Genomic DNA, 25,578 nt, shown 5'->3' with positions numbered 1-25,578 from the left:
GTGGTATGAACCATTGTACCAAAACCATGAGGTACTAGTGAAGGCCACCCACCAAGATCATAACAACTTGGTTATGCTGCACATAAATGATTCAAAGTGTATCAGATGGATGTGAAGTCAACATTCTTGAATGGAATCTTAGAAGAGGAAGTCTATATTGAGCAACCATAAGGTTTCATAGATTCTAGCAAAAGGGATATGGTTTTCAGATTACATAAAGCTATGTATGGTCTCAAACAAACACCTAGAGCATGATATGAAAGATTACATAATTATCGATAAAGATTTGCTTTCAAAGAACTAATGATGACAATAACCTATACATTAAAGAAGGACTAGAAAAGAAGATAATATTGGCATAAATCTTTATGGATGATACATTGTTTACTAGAAATGATGACTTGTGTAAATATTTTCTAAGGAAATGTCAATGTTTGGAGAGATTAAATTCTTTGTTGGCTTGCAAAATTTCATAGATGAAGGATGATATCTACATTACTCAATCAAAATACATCAAGGAGATATTGAAAAAATTTGGAATGGAGGATTCTAAACCAATTGGAAAACCTATGTCTACTAGACATAAGCTTTCCAAAAATGATGATTCCAAGGAGGTAGACTAGATTATATATAGATCAATGATTGGAAAAGTTCAGTATGCAGTACACACAAGACCTAATATTCCATTAATAGTTGGTATGGTGGCAAGATTCTCTACTAATCCCAAAGAAAATTATATGAAGGCAATAAAAAGAATCATGAGATATCTAAAAGGTATTGAACACTATGGTTTGTGGTATAAGAAAGGAGGCAACTTTGAATTGAAAGCCTTCACTGATGCTGATTGGGCAGGAAGTGTTGATGACAAGAAACTCACTAGTGGTGGAGCATTCTTTCTTGGAAAGAGGCTAGTGTCTTGGACAAGCAAGAAGTAGAATTGTATCTCTCAGTCTTCAAAAAAGGAAAAATATGTTGCAACAATAATCAATTATTCCAATATTTTTTGGTTCAAACAATTGTTAATCTAGTGATGCATACCAAGACCAAATGCATTGCAGTAAAATATCATTTCTCAAGAATTCTAGCACAAGAAAAGGAGGTAAGATTGGAATATGTGAATATAAAAGAAAAATTTGTAGACATATTCATTAAGCATTTACCTAAGGATGCATTCTTGTATCTAAGATGTAAGCTAGGGGTCATTCCCCTCTCTTAAGCTTACAAAATCAAGTTTAGTGATGCATCAACCATACATTTTCATGATTAGTCAAGTTGATGCAGTATTATAAGAGTAGATTGTATATAATCAATACATCAAGTACATTGAGATACATTGTTTGTTGTCTTTGGCATAAGACGTTAAAGAGGGAGAGTTTGTTGTCATATATCAAAAAAAATTTGTGAAATTTTGAGATGTCAAAGAGGGAGAGTCTATGCTAAAAACTTTGGAGAGTTTGTTGTCATTATAGTCAGAGAAAACATAGAAACCATTTCAGAGGGAGAGATTGATATCAGAGGGAGTTCACACTGATAGAGGGATTTCTCATGGATGAGAATTAGAATGAAACTAAGGATATTATCCTTACGTCTATTTTTGCTATAAAATTTCTTTGTATCATGACATGTTGTGTTGCCATCAATGCCAAAAAGGGAGATTGTTCGATATAATCATTCAATTGTATGTTGTATTTGATGTACATAAATGTCAAGTATATGCCAAGCTCACTCAAGAGTCAAAGGAAGTTTCAGTGTATGACGAGCATTCTAGTGTTAACCAATTTTAGAGCTAGTGTCTACCAAGTTAACTTGGGCACCAAAGGAAAGTCTACATGGTATCATTGTTAACTGAGCTCACTTGGTTACCAAAGGGAGTTTGGAGAAAGTTTGTGTCTATCGGGTTCACTTAGCAAACAAAGGAAAGTTGGTGTGGAATAAGTGTTAACCAAGCTCACTCAGTTACCAAAGGAAGTCTTTTCTGAGTTAGTGTTGATTGAGTTAGGTCAACTAACAAAGGATTTTCTTGTTGCAACATATTGAGTTTAATGAATTTATTTGTTAAGTCTAGCTGACTTAAGAAATTAATATTAATTATTTGAAAATGTATTCAATTTGACTTGATAAGGTAAATGATATAAGTATAAGGTCAACTTGTGGATTGAAAGTGTGAGAATGAGAAAGAGAAGAAGATGAACAGAGGAAGAAAATTTGAAGGATAATAGAGTATCCTAAGTTGACCAAGCTACAAAGATTAATATGATCAAGGAGATCATATTCAAGATAGAACTAAGATCTAAAATCAACAAAGTCAGTTTGCATCAGCAATCAAGTCATATCATTGTTACTCTCTAATAATTGTAGCAGTGAATCAAATCTCTTAACAGAGTTAGCTTAACAACTATTTTGTAAATCCTCTAACAATGTGGCATTTCTAGATTGAAGTGTTTGAAGATCTCTAACAAAGCCACTCCTAAAAGGGTGATCTAAATCATCTAACAGGGTCACACCTAACAATGTGTTTTGTAACCTTTAACAGGGTTGGCTCCTAATATGGCTCACTTCAGAAGAGTGAAAAACAATAATTAGTTGCAATTGGTGGTTTTCTCAAATTGAGTTTCCACATTAAATCTTAGTGTCTCTTGTGTTTATGTTATTTGTTTTATGTTTCTACAACTAAGTTAATTATGGTTAATCACACTAAACATCTTAAGTAAAGATTTTAGTGTTTTCCAAGTGATAATAATTCTTAATGCTAACTAAAGCTATGTTGTGTTAATTGAGTGTTCCTATGTTTACCAAGTTACAATAGAATTTCAATTTTAGTAGTGTTTTTGTTTTGATTTGAATTGACATCTAAGGGATTTGGGATTCATTTTTCTAGTAACTGATAAACCCTTCCCCTCTTAGTTACTTCTCTTATATTTCCAATATACAAATCATTTGAAGCAATGAATCAATCTCTGGACTTGAAAGAACCAAGCTATTCACCAAAATGTAAAAATGCAAAAGATTGAATAGAATGTTCCTAGAGAAGAATTTGGAAAAACAACTAGCATCACTGAAAAGAGATCAGAAAGACCTTTCCAATTATATAAAGAATTCCCAAATCAGATATCATATGCTTAAGATATGTCTCTCGGAGTCCAAAATAGAACTTCTAACTTTGACTACATAATTAGGAAACCAAATAGCATCAAAATCCAAATAACCTACATCATCATGAAGGGATTAGAAAGAGCTTTTTGACGATATAAGATTTGTTAAAAAATACTTCTGTATGCCCAAGATATGGGAAAAAACCCTTCAAAAGATCTTGAGGGCAAAACCAATCAAATAATGATGGAAGAATGACCATCAAATTTTGGCATTAAAAATCCTTTCATCATGACTTGTGGCTATCAAACTTATTGTTCAGTACTTTGCTGATGTCAACACTATGCATGCATCCTTTGCACTTTAAATTTATTTTTTGAAAAGAAAACAAAGAAAGACTTTTTGAAACTTTGATTTTTTTCTAAGCATGCCTTTTTTGTTTTTTCCAGTAAAGTTATTTTTTAAAATTTTAGTTAATAAAAAAATTTAAAAATTGCCACATTGGGAAGTATGCCCATATTTGAGACTAAAAATATTTGCCTTACTAGTCAACTGTGTCCAAATTGGGCATGTTTTATATAGAAAACCCCTATTTCCATACAAAATACAAAAAAAGGTAAAACTCAAAAACCCCTATTTCCCTAAAAGGTAAAACATAGGTTGCATGTTAATAATTAATAAAATAATTAAATATTATTTTTCCAAAGTCTGGCTTAAGTAAACTAGAGGTAACAAGTGACTTGATAATTAAATCAAAATTATTTAATTAATAAGGAAATACTTTATTACTCTAACAATATGCATTGAAATCACTCCAAGGACCCATGCATAAATTCTTGCACATAATGTAAGTATAGGACACATTGACACGTGAACTATTGATTGATGTACTTGTGCCAACAACATCAACACAAGGAGGCAACATTTACCTAGTTTGGGTGACTAGTAGACCATTCAATTTGTACTAGATGGCATAGGGACATAGGTGAAAACTTTCTTCCACTGTGCAAATGGTCTATCTCGAGGGACTCCTCCTCCTACATCCATGTTGGGCCTCATGTTCTAATAGTTCATTTTGTGCCCTTTCACAAACTCAACATACAATTTTCTCAAAAAATTAAAAGGGGACCTTCTAATTTCTATTTGGTGGTTTGTCAAAAATCATCCACAAGCGATCCTAAAAGTTTACACACATTGCCTCATTTTCTCACCATTTTATTGACAATTTGGATTTTTTTTTAATGGTCAACTCTAATTTCATCTTTGGGGTTCACAAATAGGTTAGTTGTGCCTTGTTTACTTATGTTAAGGGCCACAACCCGATCATTATCCTTCCCAAAATCAAATTGGACATGTATCTCCTCAAGCTAATAAAGAGCGACATTATGTTGCTTAGAAAGTATCTCATCATTTTGCATGATGGAGTTTAGGGTGGATAGCATGAGAGTCAATGTAGGGATATTTTGATATGTGTTTTAAAAGTTTCATAGTTTGTTTGATTGTCTTAGATCAAATCTTCTATACAACAAGGGTTTTGGTGGGCTTGCAGATCATTTCAAGGTGGTTGTGGATCAATTAGAGGTGGTTGTAAATTATCTTTGGGATCATTGTTTTGGTAGGAAAGGTTTTGAGGTTTGTTGGTGTCCACCATGCTTGATTAGATCGCAAATAAATTTAAAATTTAAAATTCATTTGATGAATTATAATAAAGAACAAAAAAAACCTATTTTTCAATTAAAAACTAAATTTTAATTAAAAATAATAATAAATAAATAAAAATAAGAAAAAAGATTAAAAATCCAACTTATCATTGAGGGAAATAGTTGAATTTGATGAAAACTATGACCTAGTACCTGAAATCAATCGTAATCCTGAGAGCACAAGAGTGAAAAAGTTGTTTTGGTAGGAAGAAATGGGTAGAAATTGTATTTGAATTTTTTTTAAGCACACAAGTATCAACTACGTATTAAAGTTAGATACCTGATAGGTGTCAAGTATCCAATAAGCCTTGGTATTTTCTTTTTTGATTTGGTATTAGGACCAGTGGGGAAAAAGTCAACATAGATTTTTTAGCACTTTTGGACTATTCAAAACTTGGTTTTTTCATATCACCACTTTTTGGCCCCTCATGATCCAACACATAGCCTCCACCAAATTTTTCTTGAACACCGTCCTTAGCAACATGAGCTTGTTCACCTTGTCTCCTCTGAAGTCAAGCATGGATGCCAAGAACTATGATGTTTTGTCCATCAACATGTGGTATCTCTTGTCATTCTAAAGGAACTTCAGGCCAAGCACCATGAACACATCAATGTTCACAAGAAACCCAACCTCCTTACAAATAAAATTAACCACAACATCTGATATCATGCCCTAAAAGGGCTTCTAGTCATCCATTGTTGTGATTCTCAACCTAATAGGAGTGTCCATCTTGACATACAAAACCTATAGACCAAAATCTAAAAACCTTTAACTGATTAAAACCTTAAACTAGAGGCATAATACAAAATTTCGACCACTGACAGTTCAAACACTATACCTACTAAAAAGAAAAGGTATTTGATGTTGAAGAAGATAGAAGTAAGAACATTTATAATTAGCAATTTTTGTGCATATTTCTACGTACTTATGGAATCTTACACATTAATGCAAAAGCATGAGAAATCAATAATTTCCACAATTGTATTGGGGTACCAATTTAGAAATTGTGTGATCTACATCATTATTAGATAGTTTTTAAAGAATGTCACAGTCACTAACGAGACATTATTTCTTATAAGTTATCATGCAAGGCCCATGTTAAGGTTTCATACGTGTCTTCATTTTGGAGACTTGGAGATTTATGTTTCCTTCAAGAAATTGGGCCCAAAATAAAACTTCAGTTGTTGATCTATGATCCATCAAGTAGTCTTGATTAATCAATTTATAGCACAAGCCTAAGTGGTTGCACTTATTGATACAAACACGTAGTGATGATGGATAACTTGGCAACCAAAAAGACGATATAAATAGGACAAGATATTGCATTAATTGTGCATTGGATGGATTATTATTTGACATTGGCCCCACATGACAAGACATTTGCCATAATAATACAGTTTAACCTTGTAAACTCAAACATTCACCACAATAATTAATCTTTTCCCTCCTATATAAAGTAGGATTTGTCCACTTATTAAATATTTTGGCCTCCCAAAAATGTCTATTCGCCTTATAAAATATATATTTTGGCTTAGCATAAATGTCTATCTACCATATTCTTTATGGTTTTTTATTACAACCCAAAAATTAATTTCCATTCTCATTAATTTTTCTCTAAATTTGGAAAAAAATTGTTGATAGAAATTTCCCCTCTAAAATAATGTTGAATCACTAGAATTTTATACTTTCCAAAGGGGAGTTTCATAAATTTATCCCTACTACCCTCCCCATGTCCCCTTTATTGAATCTAAGAAATGTTGCAACTTGGAAGGGCTCAAGAAAAGAAACTTTGGCTCGAGACACTAGATTGCAGGTCCAAAGATGTGTGTCAAGAAGCTAAGGGAGGAAATGGCTGATATGAGCAACCACTTCATGAATATGAGAAGGCTTGTGCTCAAAGTTATGCATGCCTCTATTACCACCCTTTGCCTGCTTCATGAAAATGCATCCGATTGTAAGCTGGCTGAGGATGATGATGCTCAGGAGCTCTTCAAGTTCCTTCATGAGGAGTGGGTGGATGCTCTACTATTGAAGTAGTTGGAGAAAGACAGTTGATATTTTTTCTTATGTGTTGTAATTTGGTCAACTCTACTAGCCCTAGGGGCCGTTTTACTCTTTCTGTTATAGTTTTAAAACTAAGACTACGATGGTTAAGTTTGGTTACAACCCTACATGGCTTGTTATATTTTTTAGACATAATATTTTGTCTAAGTACTCTATTATGATTTGCACTTATCTGGACTTCTATTTTGATGGTAAATAGTGGTGCTCTACTTTTCTTAAGATGGTTTTTGGTAGAGGTAGACATTTTGTTTAGCTCTTCTATGTGCTCTAGATACTTTTAATATGTTGTATATGCATATCCACTGTGTTCTCATTGTGCCATAGACTAAAACCCTCTTGCTATTGTTTATAATCAAAACTTTAATGTATAAATCAATAGCATCTAAATATAAATTTGCATATCAAAATTAGAATCATATATTTATAGTTTAAAATCATATAATTTTAAATTGTTTGAAAATTTCAATTCTAATTATCTTTAATAATAAATACTAATTCCTTTATTTAAACTAATTATTATTTAACTTAATACATTTATTTGATTAACCAAAATAATCTATACAAAGCATATTTGTTTTCATTAGAACTACGAAGGATTGCAATGCAGACTAACAAATAATAATATAGAACAATAGATGTCTTCACATTTGCGTCTGTCTCGAAGTTTAGTCTATGATTTGGCGTGAGTTACATCACACAGAACAAATTGACAACATCAAAACTATCAATTTATGATAACATTGGAACTATTAATTTATAGGAGAATACATACAGGTATGTTCAATTCCATTACTGTATTTTCTTATCAGATCTTTTATTTTAATCATAATCATGAATACCATCAATGTATATATTAATCTCTTATCTGGCCTCATACCTGGCCAATGTATTCTTTTGTTTTTTGTTTTTTGTTTTCTGCAAAGATTTGAAGTTTTCATCATCGTTTGCTTATTTAGTCCTTATTGCCAACATTACTTTCAATGCAAACACCTTAAAAATCTATATATGAGCTACATACTAGGGCGACACATTCTTCCAAGAATTTTAACATCTTTTGCTTATACAGTCCCTATTGCCAAGCATTACTTCCAATCCAAATAAGTCAATTTTTTAAATTATTATTTTGGTTGTCTAGAATCTCTGGACAATGCTGTCTTCCATTAGGAAAAAAAATCTATTTTTATTTTTTCAAGAACCTTGAAATGTTACGAAACTTGCTTTATAATCCCTCCAAACTCTCAACGTAGGCACCTGCTGCTTTATAATACCTTTAAAAACACTCAAACATTGACATCTTATGACTCATTTCATGTAACTTGAGAAGATAATTGTTCTACTGTGGGACAATTGAAACCAAGTTCACCAGTGCAAAGTCATAAAAGTCTCTCTAGGTGAAGTAACTGTTTGATTTTCAAAATGCAATATGTAGTTGGGTATGGGGTATTCCCCACATTATTCCTATTGGGTACATTATTATTTCTATCCATGGTTGCTATATTTCAAGTTGCCTTAGGTGCCCCTGAATCTGATCTGATTACCAAGTTGCCAGGCCAAACGCAAGATATTAGCTTCAAACAGTATGGTGGGTATATCACCACAGATAATGTAAATGGAAGAGCATTATTTTATTACTTTGTGGAGGCAGAGAGAAATCCTACATCTAGCCCATTGACCCTATGGTTTAATGGAGGTAAGAAAAATTATTTTGTTTCTTTATAGATACATCTATCTTCTTGTGGGTGTTAGAGTTTACATTGTATATGACATTAAACGTCTTCGTTTATGAATTGAATTCGTCCAATCATTGCAGGGCCAGGATGCTCATCACTTGGTTTTGGAGCATTCATGGAGCATGGTCCTTTCAAGCCCATTAGTGGAGGCCTTTTGGAGAAAAATAAATACTCTTGGAATAAAGGTAATATTCGCCAAATTGTGAAATTATTGGCAAAGTCTGCCTTGCTCAGAAGCTTGGTTAGTAGTAGTACAAATTTTCAACAATGTAGTAGATTCCCATATTGAAGTGGTGGATACAGTGGATCAACCCTTCATATCAAAATACAATCATACAAATTGAAAATAATTAAACACACAGAAAAATTATAAATCTATATTCATTGTCCCTTGACTAAGAACAAAATACATCTGCCTCTTTATAGAGGACTTATATATGAATTCTCTAGAACCTGTTACATTCTATCTAGGTAGAAGAATCTACAATGGAGGGGCTCCAAAAGTTCTATAGATAATGTTCTATAAACAAGTTGTTCTGTGGTAAAAATTACTACCTACCAACACATATGAACTTCCAAATGCAAGATTATCATAAGCTAAATTTATGTCTGGCCTTTTGTAAGTGACATTGAAAATCCTTTGCCTTTGCCTTTACCTTCTATTCTCCTTCCAAGAATCTTGTAGCTGATATATTTTTTTGTGGGCAGAATCAAACATGTTGTATGTAGAGAGTCCTGCTGGTTTGGGATTCTCATATTCCAATACTACTTCAGGCAATAATTCCAATGATACACAATCCGGTATGTGTGATGTGTCCCTTGCTATTATATTACATGTTTTGAATACATACCTAGTAGCAGTATGATAGTACTGATTGTAAAAATATGCTTAAAACAAATCAATGGCATGTATGATGTTACAGCTCAAGACAATTTGAATTTTCTTGTTGGTTGGTTGGAGAAATTCCCCGAGCTAAAAGATGTAGACATTTACTTAGCAGGAGAGAGCTTTGCAGGTATGCACCTATCTTCTTTCATTGTATATATCCAAGCATTCTGAACTACATGGCCTTACTAATCAGGTCTAATTTTTGTAATAGATTAAAATTAGGTATCTTTCATTGAGATTAGATGACTCATATAACTAGTCATTCACAAGAATACGTCACCTGTGAATATGAATTGCACAAATGAACCATCTGCCATAAGTGGTACATTGTAAGAACACATTAGTCATGAGCTTAGATAATCCATTTGGCACTTAAAAGGAAGGTTACACTTGCAGTGTTCTTGAGAATCTATGAAGCTATAGAATCATTCATCTAGTTTGTTTCAATGATACCTACATGCATTCAGGCTCATTATCTGATGCAATCTTCAATCACTGAAAATGAAAATTAATCAATGAAGGAAACGATATGAAATAAGCATTAAAAGCTATTCATTTTATATCATTATTGCAGGACACTACGTGCCCCTATTGGCAAGCCTTGTGGTGGATTACAACAAAAGGCCAAATATCACACCCATAAAGCTAAAAGCATTACTTGTATGTTTGATCTTGCACAATCATTCTAGAATGTTGAATTGTTTTATTAAAAAGTCGATTAAGGTTTGTCTCAACCACATGCATGCAACTTTGTATAAAACTGATAACCCGCGTGGACTCTAAATTGATGTTTGCAGATAGGGAATCCCCTTCTGGATTTGGAGATAAGTGTAAACAATGGAGAATACTTGTGGTCACATGGTTTAATATCAGATAGCTCATACTTAATGGATCAAACTGTGTGTAACAACTCAAGATATTTGAATGAATACTACCAAGATAAATGGTCACAAGCTTGTAATGACGTGAACAACAATATAACAGCTGATATAGGAGGTGCAGTGGATATACATGATGTCACATTAGGTGAATGCTTAGCTGACATTTCAACTCGGGCAATGCCATCAAGAGACCAGGGGAAGATTCATACCATGGTAAAATCTTAGCACCATCTTGTTTTTCATCCGTTAAACTCAAAAGGAACTTGCACTCCATCTTATTTAATCAATAGGGAAAAACATCTATCAAAGCCCAAATACAATTTTGCTCAGAGTAGCTAAAAAGAGATACATATAATGACATAAATAATCTAAGTGCACCTAGCCTAATTAGGCATTTTAACATATCTTTTGCTTGACACTATTTTTTTCACCTCACTTTGCTTGGCTACTATTTCTCATCAGACTTTGCAGAAAATAAATGAAATTGATCTGTGCATTGGAGATAAGATAGTGACTTATCTAAACAGAGAGGAGGTGCAGAAAGTACTTCATGCCAATACAACCAACCTGCCTTATCATTGGGGTCTCTGTGAGGGGTATATCACTTGCATTCCCAAATCTCTTGCAATTCAAATGTTTTTCTTTTGTAAGATAATAGATAATTGCATCTTACAACTGTTTTCATTTTGTTTCAAATCACATTATCTACGTACATAGATAGACTATCTATTAAGTCTTCTACTTTTTATCAAGAAACCCATATTGATGAAGGTCATTTCATATACCAGGCCACTTTTTTATCAAGAAAACAACATGGCAAATGACATAAGGCCGGTGCTCGCTAAGCTTCTAGATGGTGGTCTTCCAATTTTCCTATACAGGTGAAATCATTCATCAATGCCTGCAATTCTCTAGAAATTGTGATAATATGTATCTTTATTAAAATAATTATTGGTTTTACAGTGGAGATCAAGATGCAGTGGTGCCACTTACAGGCACTAGAACCATTGTTGACAATCTGGCTAAGGAATTGAAACTATTCAAATTCCTAAGATACAGTTCCTGGTTTGATAAAAAACAGGTGAGCTACATCAGCACTACTTACATCAAGAACCAAGAAACAAGTCTTCATTGATTGAAATAAGAAATATTATCATATCTTCATTGATTGAAATGAGAAGTATTATCAGCTCTTCAAAGATTGGAATGAGAAATATTATCATATAATCTTCATTGATTGAAGCAGGTTGCAGGATGGACTGAAGCATATGGGAGAACAATAAACGGCGAAAACGAGAGCATTCTGATGTATGCAACTGTGCGGGGAGCATCGCATGCTGTTCCATTCACTTCTCCATCAGAGGCGCTCTCTTTGTTTAGAGCTTTACTCAAATGGATGCCTTTACCTACCAGTTAGAATATCCATGCTAACGTACCTATCAGTCTTTGAACTATTAAAAATCATTGCGATTATCAAGAGCAAGCTCGTCCATGAAATAATAAAATGAAAACTTCAATTTTCATCCGCATCAAAAAATGAAAAATTGAATAAGATGGTATTTACCATTATCTGGAATTATAATGACAAAAACCAGCTTTTTAAGGCTCAATATTATTCTTCTTTCTTTCTTTATCTTTTATTTTTTTTAGGGTTCGGAGCTCATGATGATCTTGTGATGATGTAATCTTTGTCCTCCTTTTTGCAACTTCATAGTATTTTGATTGTTTTTTTGGCTGTAAATAATGTATGTCTATTAGGGGGAACAATCTAGTAGCTGCTTGAGTCAACTTTGCACATCTATCGTTCTTAATTCATATATCAAAATTTGTTGATCTTTTTAGTGAACTTTTGTAAGTGAATGAAGAGCTTAAAGCTAACCTTTCCATTTTCCCTTATTTACGAAGGTCTTTGTAGAGCTCGTAGAGTGCGAGGTGGTCTAAAAGTGTCATTTACAAATGTTTGCCTGATACCTGCCACTAAAACTGCCCAATAGCCGCTCACCCAAAAAATAGTATTGTTTGCACAAATGGACCAATCAACAACCAAAAACTAAAAACTGATCAACTATTAGTACATGTGTGATCCACTATTAGTACATGTGTGATCATCTCTTAGAGTTTTTTATGGTAGTAATTGGGGAGGAAAGGTAGCGGTAATTGGGGGTTTCAATGTGGCCACAATGCGTGCATGGGCGACAATTGACTCATTTCTCCAAGGAGAAAGGATCTATTAGTTGACCATTCTAACTTTGCACTTGTCAAAATCTTAAATTGAAATTTCAAATCACTCCCATTTTTCTATAGTAGCTTACTTAGTAAGTCTCCCACTTATATCTAAGATTTTAGGTACCACATCAACATGTTTTTTTCCAAGGTGTCCAAAATAACCTCCAAAAAAGTGAGACCAGTCATAGTGTATTAGTACCTCCACACTTGTAGAGCTAATGTGGTGTCACATGACTAGTTGCTTTTTAAAATAAGGGATACATTTCATTCAATTATGGGTAGTCATCATTAGCAAAAGCAACTATAAAGTCACAACTAATGGTACAATATTATCAAAAATATTAGATATTAAATCGACAAATGTCGCTATTAAGTAGCAACTCTTGGCACAACCATTAGAATGTATCCACTTGTACTAGATCCTCTCCCCTTAATTTAACTCATTAGAAACAAAAAATGTTTGGAAAGATTATCATGTAATTTGAAACAAAGCTATTAATTATAATGCATAAATTATAAGGGATGCAAGACAACTATCATCATAAGGAAAGTAATCATCACGTAGTGTGTCATCAAGAATATCTATAAATAATAAGATAGAAATATCATTAAGTGATATTATCAAACAAGAACAAAACTTCAAAGAGACTTCTTAGCAAATGATGGAGGTACGCTCTGATACCACTGATGAAGGCCACACCACCCTTACCAACTTATAACCAAAAATGCCACTAGCTCTTCTTCAACTTTATCCAAGATCCAAGTGTAAATTGCCTTACATTCAGCGCTCTGTCTACACACTCACAAGTCCATCACAATCCTGCTGTAAACTGCCTCACATTCGGCGCTCTGTCCATAGACTTAGGAAAACTCACTCTTTACTTCCTCCTTCTCTTTCACACCTTGAAGCCTTCCAAGCTTTCCAAGCTTCACCTTCCACAACTTTCACCTTTCCAAGCTTTCCTTCCAAAGCTTCTACTTCCTGAACTTCTCCTTCTCAAGCTTCCACTTCTCGAGCTTCCACTTCTCAAGCTTCTCCTTGAGCTTGATTTAGAAATGCTCATATGCCTTGCTTAAATAGGCACTTACCACCCCATGCATGACTTATCCACAACCTTCTAGAATTCCTCCACAACCTTCTACAACTTCCATAACCTTCTAAAATTCTACCCACACACCTCGATAAATGGAATGACAACTATTTTTTTTTTTCCCCTATTATGCCACCTATGCACCTCGAAAATAGAAATCCTCTTTTTCTTTCTTTTCTCCTTTTTCCCCTTTTTTATTTTATTATTATTTCTCCTCTAATTTTCGTCACTTTCTCTCTCCTCCACAATTTCTTTTTTTTTTTTCAATTTTTTTTTTCCCAATAATTTTCCCATGCAAGATGCTCCTGCATCAGACTCCCCCAGTAGATAGAAAAGTGTCCCACACTTTGATGCCAAAAGAAAAATCTACCACCATCTTCAACTTCACCAAAGGCTTCCACCTCAATAGGGACAACAAAACCACCATGCAAATCCTCCACACTAGCATCTCAACCATCCAATCAACATGCTCATTCCCAGGAACAAACTGAACATAATGCTTCAACAGAAAACTCTCATCCACATCAGCACTAGTGAATTCATACCAGCAATAAAAAACTCCACATTAGCAACCACATGTAGATCTCCATCAACACATTCCAAACTCTTAACACCAGCAACCTCATTGCTCACAACAAGATGCTCTGCAAGATACAAGTCACCACCAACAACAACTAGATCATCCACAACTGAGTGCTCCACAATTTCCATGTTAGACTCAACCAATTGATCATGAAAACCAACATCTGTCCCAACATCAACAACATTAGGAATATCTTTAGCAACAACCTCTAGTTGCTCTGCAGGTTCTGCATCAAGCTCCACAAACTGATTAGCAAAACCATCCTCTTCCACCTTGACCTTCTTAGCTTGATTATCCAATCTAGCATCCAACCGAGAAATCATCTTAGAAAAATTCCTCTCCACTATATCATGGATTTTCACAATCATCCTAGGGTCCAATCCTCTTGGAGCCATCTCCCAAGATCTTCGTAAACCCTCTGCAACAAATCTTTCCCACGCTCCTTGTGACAACCAAATTGTTTGCAAGTCAGATCACAACCTGCCACCTCACACAAACAATTAGGAACCACATCACAAGTCTAGGACAATGGATTTGCAATCCACAAGCTCTCTATGATCATGCATCAACAAGTTTAGTCTTCCATCTCCGCATCAATCAATCAATCTACATGTCCTCCCAAGGTCCTAGTGCAAACTGCCTCAGCTTCGATGATCTATTTACACGCTCAGCAACTCTCACTCTAATAAACTTCACCCAACCAAGGTCCTGGTACAAACTGCCTCATACTTTGGTGATCTGCTTGTACACTCAGGAACTCCTGCTCTGATACCACTGATGGAGGTACGCTCTGATACCACCGATGAAGGTATGCTCTGATACCACTGATGAAGGCCACACCACCCTTACCAACTTATAACCAAAAATGCAACTAGCTCTTCTTCAACTTTATCCAAGATCCTAGTGTAAACTACCTTACATTCGACACTCTATCTACACACTCACAAGTCCATCACAATCCTATTGTAAACTGCCTCACATTCGGCGCTCTGTCCACAGACTCAAGAAAACTCACTCTTTACTTCCTCCTTCTCTTTCACACCTTGAAGCCTTCCAAGCTTTCCAAGCTTCACCTTCCACAACTTTCACCTTTCCAAGCTTTCCTTCCAAAGCTTCTACTTTCTGAGCTTCTCCTTCTCAAGCTTCCACTTCTCGAGCTTCCACTTCTCAAACTTCCACTTCTCAAGCTTCTCCTTGAGCTTGATTTAGAAATGCTCATATGTCTTGCTTAAATAGGCACTTACCACCCCATGCATGACTTATCCACAACCTTCTAGAATTCCTCCACAACCTTCTACAACTTCCATAACCTTCTAAAATTCTACCCACACACCTTGATAAATGGAATGACAACCATTTATTTTTAATTTTTTTCTATTATGCCACCTATGCACCTCGAAAATAGAAATCCTCTTTTTCTTTCTTTTCTCCTTTTTCCCCTTTTTTATTTTTTTATTATTTCTCCTCTAATTTTCGTCACTTTCTCTCTCCTCCACAAATTTTTTTTCAAATTTTTTTTTTTTTCGAATAATTTTCCCATGCAAGATGCTCCTGCATCAGCAAAGGTCAATAAAATCATTGTACCATAGATAGAGGAAAAAACCTAGTTTTCTAAGAGAGACTTGTAACATCTCTTTAAGTCTTTTAATTATTGAAACCCATTTTTCATTATCCTAAGTTGTCATAACCCTTTTCTATATTTGGTCAACATTTAGGGACTTTAGTCTTCCACTTGTATGATGTTAAGATGTGATTGGATATTGTATGGTTGCAATTGATCTAGTTTAATCTTACACATGTCAAGAGTATTTGGGCTTATTTTGGTAAGTATTTATATATTTAGATGTGGATTTGATATTAATGTTTTCCTTATCCCATACCAATATAATTTTCTAATAGGATGTGTCAATGTCATGTTCCCTTTTTAAATAATTAAAAAATAATAATCTTTGCTAAGGCAGACAGGCCCAAAAAAGTGAAGTTTCAGAAAAAGGGGCTTAATCTTTGGAAACCGTTGGACTAATAAATGAAAATTATTCTTAAAATATGTTTCATTAACCTCTCTTGGACGTGAGTTACAGTTATGCCCTCTTTTAAGGGGGTTGGAGGCATTTTGGGCAGATTCCAGAACTTGATTTTTTCTAATTTTCTTGTTGTTCTTCAAAGGTTGCCAAACCTGTGGAGAAGGAGACCCAAGAACGGGAGTTTGCAGGTTTCTAAGAAGGCTAAGGATGAGAGTTTGAAGCCATTCCATGTGCATGCTCATACAGAGTTTGCCTTTGTACTGAATAGTGTCGATTTGTGAATTTTCGGGGTTGTTTTTGGTTTGAGTTTGGTGTTTTCAATCTTTGTAATATTGGTTGTTTGATTTTAAAGATCTGATTTGAGGCTGGAAATATCATGCAAAATCAGTAAAGGGATGTTTCAGTGGTATCAGAGCCATGATCTTGCCAGCCTGAGGGTTTGTAGAAGTTTGCATGTCAGTTTTGAGAACTACCCAAATCTTGCATGTCATAATTTATGGTTGCATGTTTCTTCTAATCAGCTGCATGTCAAAATTTATGGTTGCATGCTACTTCTAATCATTTTCATGTTAGTTCTTGGTGAATTTGGTGGTTGTAGAAGTTTGCATGTCAGTTTTGACAACTACCCAGATCTTGCATGTCATAATTTGGTGGTTGCATGTTGCTTCTAATCAGTTGCATGTCAAAATCTATGGTTGCATGCTACTTCTAATCATTTACATGTTAGTTCTTGGTGTTTGAAGAAGTTATATGCTATTGGGGTTACACTCTACATTATCCAGAATGGACAGGTATAGTACAGAGTCTCAGAGGACACGATCTTGGACAATTGATATCTAGAGTCAAAATAGTAGAAAGGATGGTTATTTAGACATTCGAGATAAACTTATGAAAATAAGCCATGACATGTCTGAATAGTTGGTTGAGCACCACCGTATAATGAATGACATGTTGTCTGACCCAGCTAAGGTGGATAAGTTGACTGAATTTCTATTTGGCAGATTTTCTCATAGGACAAATGACACAATTCCCAAGAACTTGCATGAGGAGTTTGAGAAACTAGCTGATAGCCAGGTAGAGGTCTCAGATTCTACTCTGCCACAGGAGGTGGTGGGAAAGGATATTACACAGATTGATAGTAACGGTCAACTTGATACTCAAATTGAGACAATTGTTTACAGGTCATCAAAGGGTGATGCCACAGGTATTCAGGATGGTATAGTTACAACAGGCAGTGACTACAGTGTAGCGGGTTCAGATGATGATTATGAGGATGTTGTTGTGCAGGATGGTGAGATACCTGGTAGAGATGAGCAGAAATTGAGCATTCATGACTTTGCTGAGAAAGAGCACCAGGCACAGTTAGATGCTTCATCACATGAGGTTGAGGCTGGTAGTACTTCACATGATTTGTCCAGCCAGCTGAAGGTGAACAAAGATAGTATTGTGACTTCATTATCTCATCATGACAGGTATGTGGAGTTAGTTGGTATTGGTCATATTACTCAGGTGAGGAGTTTGCTTAAGTTACCAGTTGATTCTAGTTTACGGATATGGACTCGAGATTGTTATATTGGTGTTTGGGATTCAATTGACTGGAGATCTTTAACACTTTTTGGTAGCAGTGTTTGTTTGGGTGCTATCATGGATTTGATTACCAGATTACACAGTGTTGTCTTTTCTTGTGCTAGTATCTTGTCTGATGTTGGTATTAGTTTTTATACACCGATGTTGGGCTTTGTTCATATATCCAGTCGACCATACTTGCTGGAATGTGTTGATGATATTTCATATTTGGTAGTGTGTATAGATGAGTCCCAGGATCATATTGGCATTGATGACATCCAGGAGGATGCAGTGGGCAGTTTTGAAGACTTAGTTTCCTTGGGTACAAAGGAGTTGGACAGTAGTACTAATGTTTTTGATACTCCGTATGTTGATATGAGCTTTAGATTTGATTCACAGGATATGGATGGTAAAACTCTAGAGACTAGTAACTTTGAGGATACTCCTTTAGACAGTGCATGAGAGGAGGTTTGTAGGAGACAGTCAAGCCAGTGCCATCATGTGTCTAATCAGTTGAGAGTTAGTGATCGAGACATTGCTATCACTTGCCAACATTTCGATGCTGCTCGTCAGTTGTTAGCAGTTTATGGATGGGGTTCTCCTACTAGTGATGAGTAGAAAGGCAGTTATCTTTCCTTGACAGAGATCCACTCTTTATGGGAGGCTATTTGGATTTTGAGAAAGAATTATATGCAGTTGGTAGCTGACAGAGATTATCTTATGGAGTGGGGCAGTACAACATATGATGCATTATTGGCCAAGGAAGATGAGGTGAGTGAGCTTACTGAGCAGCTTGAGGTGACTTCTGAGATTCTTGAGAGTACATAGTTGGCTTTCAAGGAGTCACAGTTTCATTTGGCTAAGGTGACCATGGAGTTAGAGTGACTACAGTCTTTACCTGATTCTATACAGTCACAAGCTATGGTGTTTGGTGATCCAAGGATGTCCATGGCCGAGATTGTCAGAGATAGTGGAGATGGTGATGCATCCATCCTTGATACTAACATTGGCATATCAGGTTCATTACCACTAGAGTTAGGTTCAGTTGAGTTGGGTGTTGTAGCAGATTGTTGTATGCCTGACATGGTGGTGGCCTCTAGTATTGATGGCACGGAGACTAGAGATGTATCAAAGATCATGTGTGATGTTGGTGAGTCTGCAGTTGGCATGGTTCTTGCTAGTAATACTACTCCCTTGGTGATATCTTCAGAGGTAGTAGTCAGTTCCAACATGGTTAATGATCAATTGCAGTTAGTTTCATCTAGATTACAGTTTGAGCCACTGACTGAGATTGGCGAATTCTATCAGCATTACACTATGAGGTACGCTCATCAATTTACCTTTGATTACCATGTTGATGAGATGATGATACAGAGATGTACTTTGGTTCCTAGTGCTTATCATCAGTTATGGGACAGTTTGATGCCTCAAGATGAGAGTTGTGATGGGCATGACATGGTGATAGGTTCTGCAGTTGACAGCTTGATAATATGTGACTTAGAGCAGGAGTTTGGGAGTGATGCTTCAGTGGGTGTTATTATTGATTCTACTCCTTTGGCTATGACATCTCCTGACTTAGCTAGTGATCAGTCACTGTGGGTTGTATCACTTGTTCGTGGTGAGCTGTTGACTGAGGTTGGTTTTTTTAATCAACATTATATTGCAGGGTATGTACATCAGTTAGCATTTGATCCTTGTTTTGAGGAGTTGATGGCAGGCAAATTTGGTTTGGATTCCATTTCTTACTCTTTATCTTGTAATGTCTTTTCACCATCAGTAGTGCATGGGAGTTATGGTTATGAGATAGTGGCCGGTGATTTGCAGAGTTGTGTTGACTGCAGGAGTTGTACAGTGTGTGGATTCTCCATACTTGGTACAACTTCATTCGAGAGCGTTCACCATTGTTGCAAAGTTGGATTGTACATTCCGTATAGGCCAGTGGGATGCGTTGATGGTATTTACTATGTTGGTAGTTTGATTTGTCCACTTTACTTGGGTTCTGATGTTCTAAGAGTTTGTGTCTCATGGGTTTTTGACTATGGTAGTGGTGATTTTGGAGTTTGGTTGAGCTATAATTGTCAGTTTGATTATGGATTCCTCTTGGTCATATTGCAGAGGATATTGCAGGAGCCTGTGTTAATTGATAGTAGTATAGTTCATGACTACATTTGGGATCCAGGTGGATTGATTGGTTTATTGTTCAGCCATTGCTTGAGGACAAGCAATGTTTGGGAGGGGAGGACTTGTCATGTCCCCTTTTTAAATAATTAAAAAATAATAATCTTTGTTAAGGCAGGCAGGCCCAAAAAGGTGGAGTTTCGGAAAAAGGGGGTTAATCTTTGGAAATCGTTGGACTAATAAATGAAAATTATTATTAAAATATGTTTCGTTAACCTCTCTTGGATGTGAGTTACAATTATGCCCTCTTTTAAGGGGTTTGGAGGCATTTTGGGCAAATTCAAGAACTTGATTTTTGCTAATTTTCTTGTTGTTCTTCAGAGGTTGCCAAACCTGTGGAGAAGGAGACCCAAGAACGAGAGTTTGCAGGTTTCCAGGAAGGCTAAGGATGGGAATTTGAAGCCATTCCATGTGCATGCTCATACAGAGTTTTCCTTTGTGCTGAATAGTGCCGATTTGTGGGTTTTCGAGGTTATTTTTGGTTTGAGTTTGGTGTTTTCAATCTTTGTAATATTGGTTGTTTGATTTTAAAGATCTGATTTGAGGCTGGAAATATCATGCAAAATCAGTAAAGGGACATTTCAGTCAATCGCTATCAAAGAGTCATTTTCAATCTTTCTAACCTATCACCTATCATTAATTATTATATATCTAATATCAATTTATAAGCAATCAAAATAATGAGCGCACATGCATATGCCCTTACGATGAAGTCTCCTAAAAAGCTTTCCATGATATAAAGTCAAATTCTTTGGTAACCTATAGAAGTTAATCTTAGTTTGAATGGGTGTACAGAGTAAGAAATGTTGAGCATGATGAACAACTAAGAGGGGGTGAATCAAACATTCCAATTTTTTTAAAAAAAACTTAGTTAGTACAAGCTAATATAATTTAATATTTAAAACCATTAAGAAGTCAAAATTACACAAATAGAAAACACCATAACACTAGAATTAATGTAGAAACCCAAGATGAGAAATATTAAAGAAATACTATTTCTCATTAACAAATCATTGGTCAAGGTGACATTGATTAAGGTTATTTACACAAGGTCTTAGTACCAAATGACTTGTTGCAAGAGGGCTTATTGTCAATTTGTCTAATATCCCTAATAATAATAATAAATGTTACAAAAGATCTTACATATAGTAAATTGATAAATTTTAATCTTTATATGCATGAAATAGTTTCATCTAGTAACTCAATAGTAACTAATTCTAGAAGATTTTGTTAGAGATTCTTTGCCAACATTCTACAACATTGAATGCCCCTTTCTATTATTATATTTTTCCTTCACTATTTCCCTTCAAAATCTCTTATTTCTTCTCTTTCTTCACCACTAAGTATTCATTTACATAACCTTATTCGCATCATTTCAACTTCAACATACTCACACTCTCCACCCTTTAGATATGAACACATGTTCTACACACACACACACACACACACACACACACACACACACACACACACATGATGAAACAAATACATATGTTGGCCTAGCCACAAAATATGCCAGCTTTAAGTATAAAAAATGTTCAATATAGTTTAACATGGTAGCACTAGATCTAAAAGAGAGGTTAGACATATATGAGAACTTTATACTACAATACCATACGACCAAAAGTTAGGTCACACATAGGATAAGAACATTACAAACATAAAAACCAAAAAAATTAAGTATCTTTTTGGATTAATGAGAATGTCATGGGCAAGTGCCAAGATGGTGTGCAAAAAGGGGGGTATAAGTGGAGACCTTTTTTTTTAAAATCAGTTAAACTTGATCTTGGAACACCCATTTGAGGGTTATGCACTCAAAATGAGAAAATGTGTAAAACACAAAAAAAATTAGTACTCTTAATCTAGTTTCTAATCTACTAAGGTTTTTTTTAAATGGATAAGATTAAGAGGGTCAAACCCCATGTACACGAAAAAACTATTCCTATTTTTTGCTGAAAAAATATAGCATAGTTGTTTCCATGGTCTCAACAAAACATATATTTATACTTAGTATTTAAAAAATCTCTTTGGTTTGATGATAGGTAAGAATGATATCTAGAAGTTGTGTATTTTTTCATAATTTTATAATGAGTATTTCTTTTTTCAACGATTTTGTGAAGTGACACCATCCTAGAATTATTGTACATATTCTTGCATTGGGCATAACTTGCATCAAAATAATCTAAAATCAACACCTTTAAAAAATAAATGTATATAATCAAGATTAGAAAAATAATATTCAAAAATTATTAAATAAATGGTAGATATATGTCTAATATGATTGTCAAGACACTGATATAGAAAAATCAATTTCACAATGCTAATCTTGTACAATTTTAAAAAAAATTCTATGGTTAGAAAGGTAATAAAACATATGAGATTATGGTGGTAATTTTAGAGATACCCACTTCACTATTTGCAAACATGATGAAGTCAAAGACAATAATTGATCTTAGAAGTTGAAAAAATGTCTAAACCAACAAAAAATAGAGGAAAAACATCAACCCTAGCCTTTGGATAGTTAAACAGGCCTATTACCAAGCCTAAACATGATCATGGTTTTTTTTTAAACAAAACATGATCATGTTATTCTTTGTATGGCTAAATTGTCATACTAGACATAACACGATCACATTATGTCTAGTATGACTTTACTAAACATAACTTGATTATGTTATTCCTATGTAAAAGTATAGTCAATTGTTCAGAGGTCTATTAGGCCTAATTAGGCCCAATTAATGAGGAAACTACCTTAAAATGGATTAGTTTCATCAAATAAATGATTAGAGGAATGATACATAGTGGGTTTATACAATGAAAGAGTGTGGTGGAGGGACAACACACAATGGGTTTTTACAAAGATTCAAATGCCAATTCTATCAAGGAAAGTTTAGCTTTTGGAACTCAGAATGTGGGTCTTGGAATCATTCAGTTTGTAGCTTATCCATATGGCAACCCTTACAGGGAAGACCTAATTGCAATGCAACAATGCAATGTAAGGTCAGGATATAGGAGAGAGATTATTGTGGTTGAATGAGAAGATAAAAAATCTTCTAAAGAAATGACAAAGACTTCCTATGAAGGATCCAAGGTACATTGATTCATTAAATTACTCAACTTTCTCTTTGATTTTTATTATGTAGGAATTCAGTGATGGTTTTTTGTGTGTATGTCAAGAATAGGAAGAAGGGTATCAAATCAAACCAAGGGTGCATGGTGTAGGAGCACCTAGATAATGGGTCAACTCTAGTATTAGTTTTGGCTTGTAGTGGTCTTGGCCAAACCACATGTGAATAAGGGATTGTTTTCTAATCACAAGAATGTGTTTGATTAGTTTAGAAGACCATAGATTATGGGCACATAGTAGTTTAAGGAGTTGTCAATTTAATGATTCTAATTATGCAAATTGTTGACATAGGTCAAAGATGGTCAAAGGTTGATTTTGACCTCAAAAAAGAGTAGAAAAGTTGTGAAAATGTATTTAAGGGTACATTTGAATCAAATTGATTCATTAGAAGTGGGTTTCAAGCTAGAAGAACTCAAAACATAAACATTGTAAAATTTGCTCATGACAACTTTGCAACTTTGCAAAGTTGTCATTACAACATTGCCAACAAATGAGAAACTTTAGTAGTTGGTTGGTAGTTATGAAAGTTGCTACACATGCAATTATACTATATAAGACTATGCCAAGCCTAGGACAAGGGTTAGAGTTGGTATTGTACAAAATATCAATTGGAAGTTACCAACAACTCAAGAAATTTGATCATAGTCTTATTTCAAGCCACTCTTCCAAACCTTAATGGATTGAGTTGGTGATCTTTTATGCATATTAAGTTAGAAATTTCTCTCTAGTTTCTTAAAGTACCTCTTTTTTTCAAGTTGAACTAGTTTAATATGATTTTTGTAAATTTCTTTGAAGTGATTAGGTTACTAGTATGTGCAAGGCAAGTTGTCAAGAAATTACTCTATCTTGACTTCCAATGGTTGAACTTCTATGGCCACTTGGAATCAATAAGGGCACTATAAATACTATGTAAATATGTTTATGTGGATCATTTGGACAAGGATTTCTATTTTTGTAATCAAGCCCTAGGTGAGACTATTGCACCCAACTAGGAGTTTGAGACAGTTGTAGAGTTTGGAAGCTATGGTGGATGGATTGGTTTATTCAAATCAAAAGTATGGAGATGTAGAGGTTTGAAAGGAGATCTATAGACTTAGATTTGGTGAGAATAGGAGTTCATTGGTGTATCCTTAATGCCTTTGCCAAGATTGGTTGTGTTAAGCCCTTAAAACCCTTGAAAATAGGGGTATGGTGGAAAAGGGTTGTATGAACAAGTTGGGAAACTAAAACCAAGAAAATCCCAAAGCCTTTCCAAAAGGGTGTGAGGAACTAGGCTTAGTTTGGGACCTTATTAGGAAGTTCCTCTAGTTATTGCAGCAAAGGCCAGTTAGGAGACCTAATTGGGGGCTCAAGTCTATTAGGTCTAAATGAGAAGTTTGGTGTAATTAGTAGGGAAATAATGAAATATAAGGGTAAGAACACACCCAACCTAGGAAATTGGAGCAAGGGAGAAGCCCTACACACTTTTGTGGTACTAGGTTATAAGGCGAAGGACCGAGTCTAGAGTTTTAAAAGGAGTGAACAAGAAGTTTGGTGAGCACATAGTTGATAGGATATGATTAGAGGTGAAGAGGGGGGCGGGGGGGGATTGAAGAGATTTTCCTCTTGATTTAGGGTTAAGAAGAAACCCTATGAAGCATGAAGAAATAGCCTATAAGATCCCTATAGAATAATAGGACCTTAAGACTAGATTCTTCCCTATCAGTGCATCACCATGAAAAACAAGGAAACCTACAACAATATTCTTCTCAAATGGTCAGACAATTTATCAGAGCTCTTGCCAAGATGAAAGAAAAATTGATGCTCGACATTGATAGCCAATTTAGTGTAGATCTTGAAACAATGAAACATGTTGATAAGTGCTCTAGTGAATTTAGGTTTCCATCTTCATCACAAGTTTTCCATGACAAACTAGTAGTTGGAGGTGTCATCTTCATCACAAGTTTTTCATGATAGTCTAGTAGTTATAGGTGCTGTCTTCATCACAAGCTTTATAAGTATGTTAGAAATTAATATGTTCTATCACTACTTGATCTACTAGTAGATGGTGAGTATTCATCATCATCATCTAACATAGAATCACATGCGTATTAGGTGTTAAGTGCTACCAACATAAATGTTAACTAGGTCTTCCCAGCCTCAACAATCTTAGGAAACATCAGAGCCTATCAATATGCCACCACCACCATATTTGAAGGGAATGGAAATGCAATCATCATTATAATATGTGGTACACTTAATTTCATATGTTGCAATCATTTTTTCACTTGTAAGCATGAGCTTGTTTCCATTGTAATAAATATTTGTCTAAGTATTTGGGTTTAAGTATGTAGTTATGACTCTACATGTTAATGAGGTATGTTGTATGGGTTGAATACTATTATTTATGAGAGATGTATATTTCTTTTGGATTTTTGATGAAGCTTTT

General features: G+C 34.8%; 1 protein-coding gene across 1 annotated transcript; it reads left to right on the top strand.

The window, feature by feature from the left end:
* Positions 1-8,685: 8,685 nt before the first annotated feature.
* LOC149544864 (serine carboxypeptidase-like 46) lies at positions 8,686-11,772 on the top strand. The gene is made up of 9 exons (XM_089796453.1): positions 8,686-8,770; positions 9,294-9,386; positions 9,509-9,601; positions 10,049-10,134; positions 10,272-10,568; positions 10,818-10,951; positions 11,144-11,236; positions 11,319-11,436; positions 11,602-11,772. Exons 1-9 carry the CDS (start codon positions 8,701-8,703, stop codon positions 11,770-11,772), a joined length of 1,155 nt encoding a protein of 384 aa, XP_089652579.1. The 5' UTR covers positions 8,686-8,700.
* Positions 11,773-25,578: the final 13,806 nt, after the last annotated feature.

Source organism: Cupressus sempervirens, chromosome 8 (assembly GCF_028749045.1).
Source record: "Cupressus sempervirens isolate cs-2001-9-10 chromosome 8, ASM2874904v1, whole genome shotgun sequence".
NCBI lineage: Eukaryota > Viridiplantae > Streptophyta > Pinopsida > Cupressales > Cupressaceae > Cupressus > Cupressus sempervirens.
Note: the sequence above shows the minus strand (reverse complement) of the source record. Positions and strands in the feature narration are given on the sequence as shown.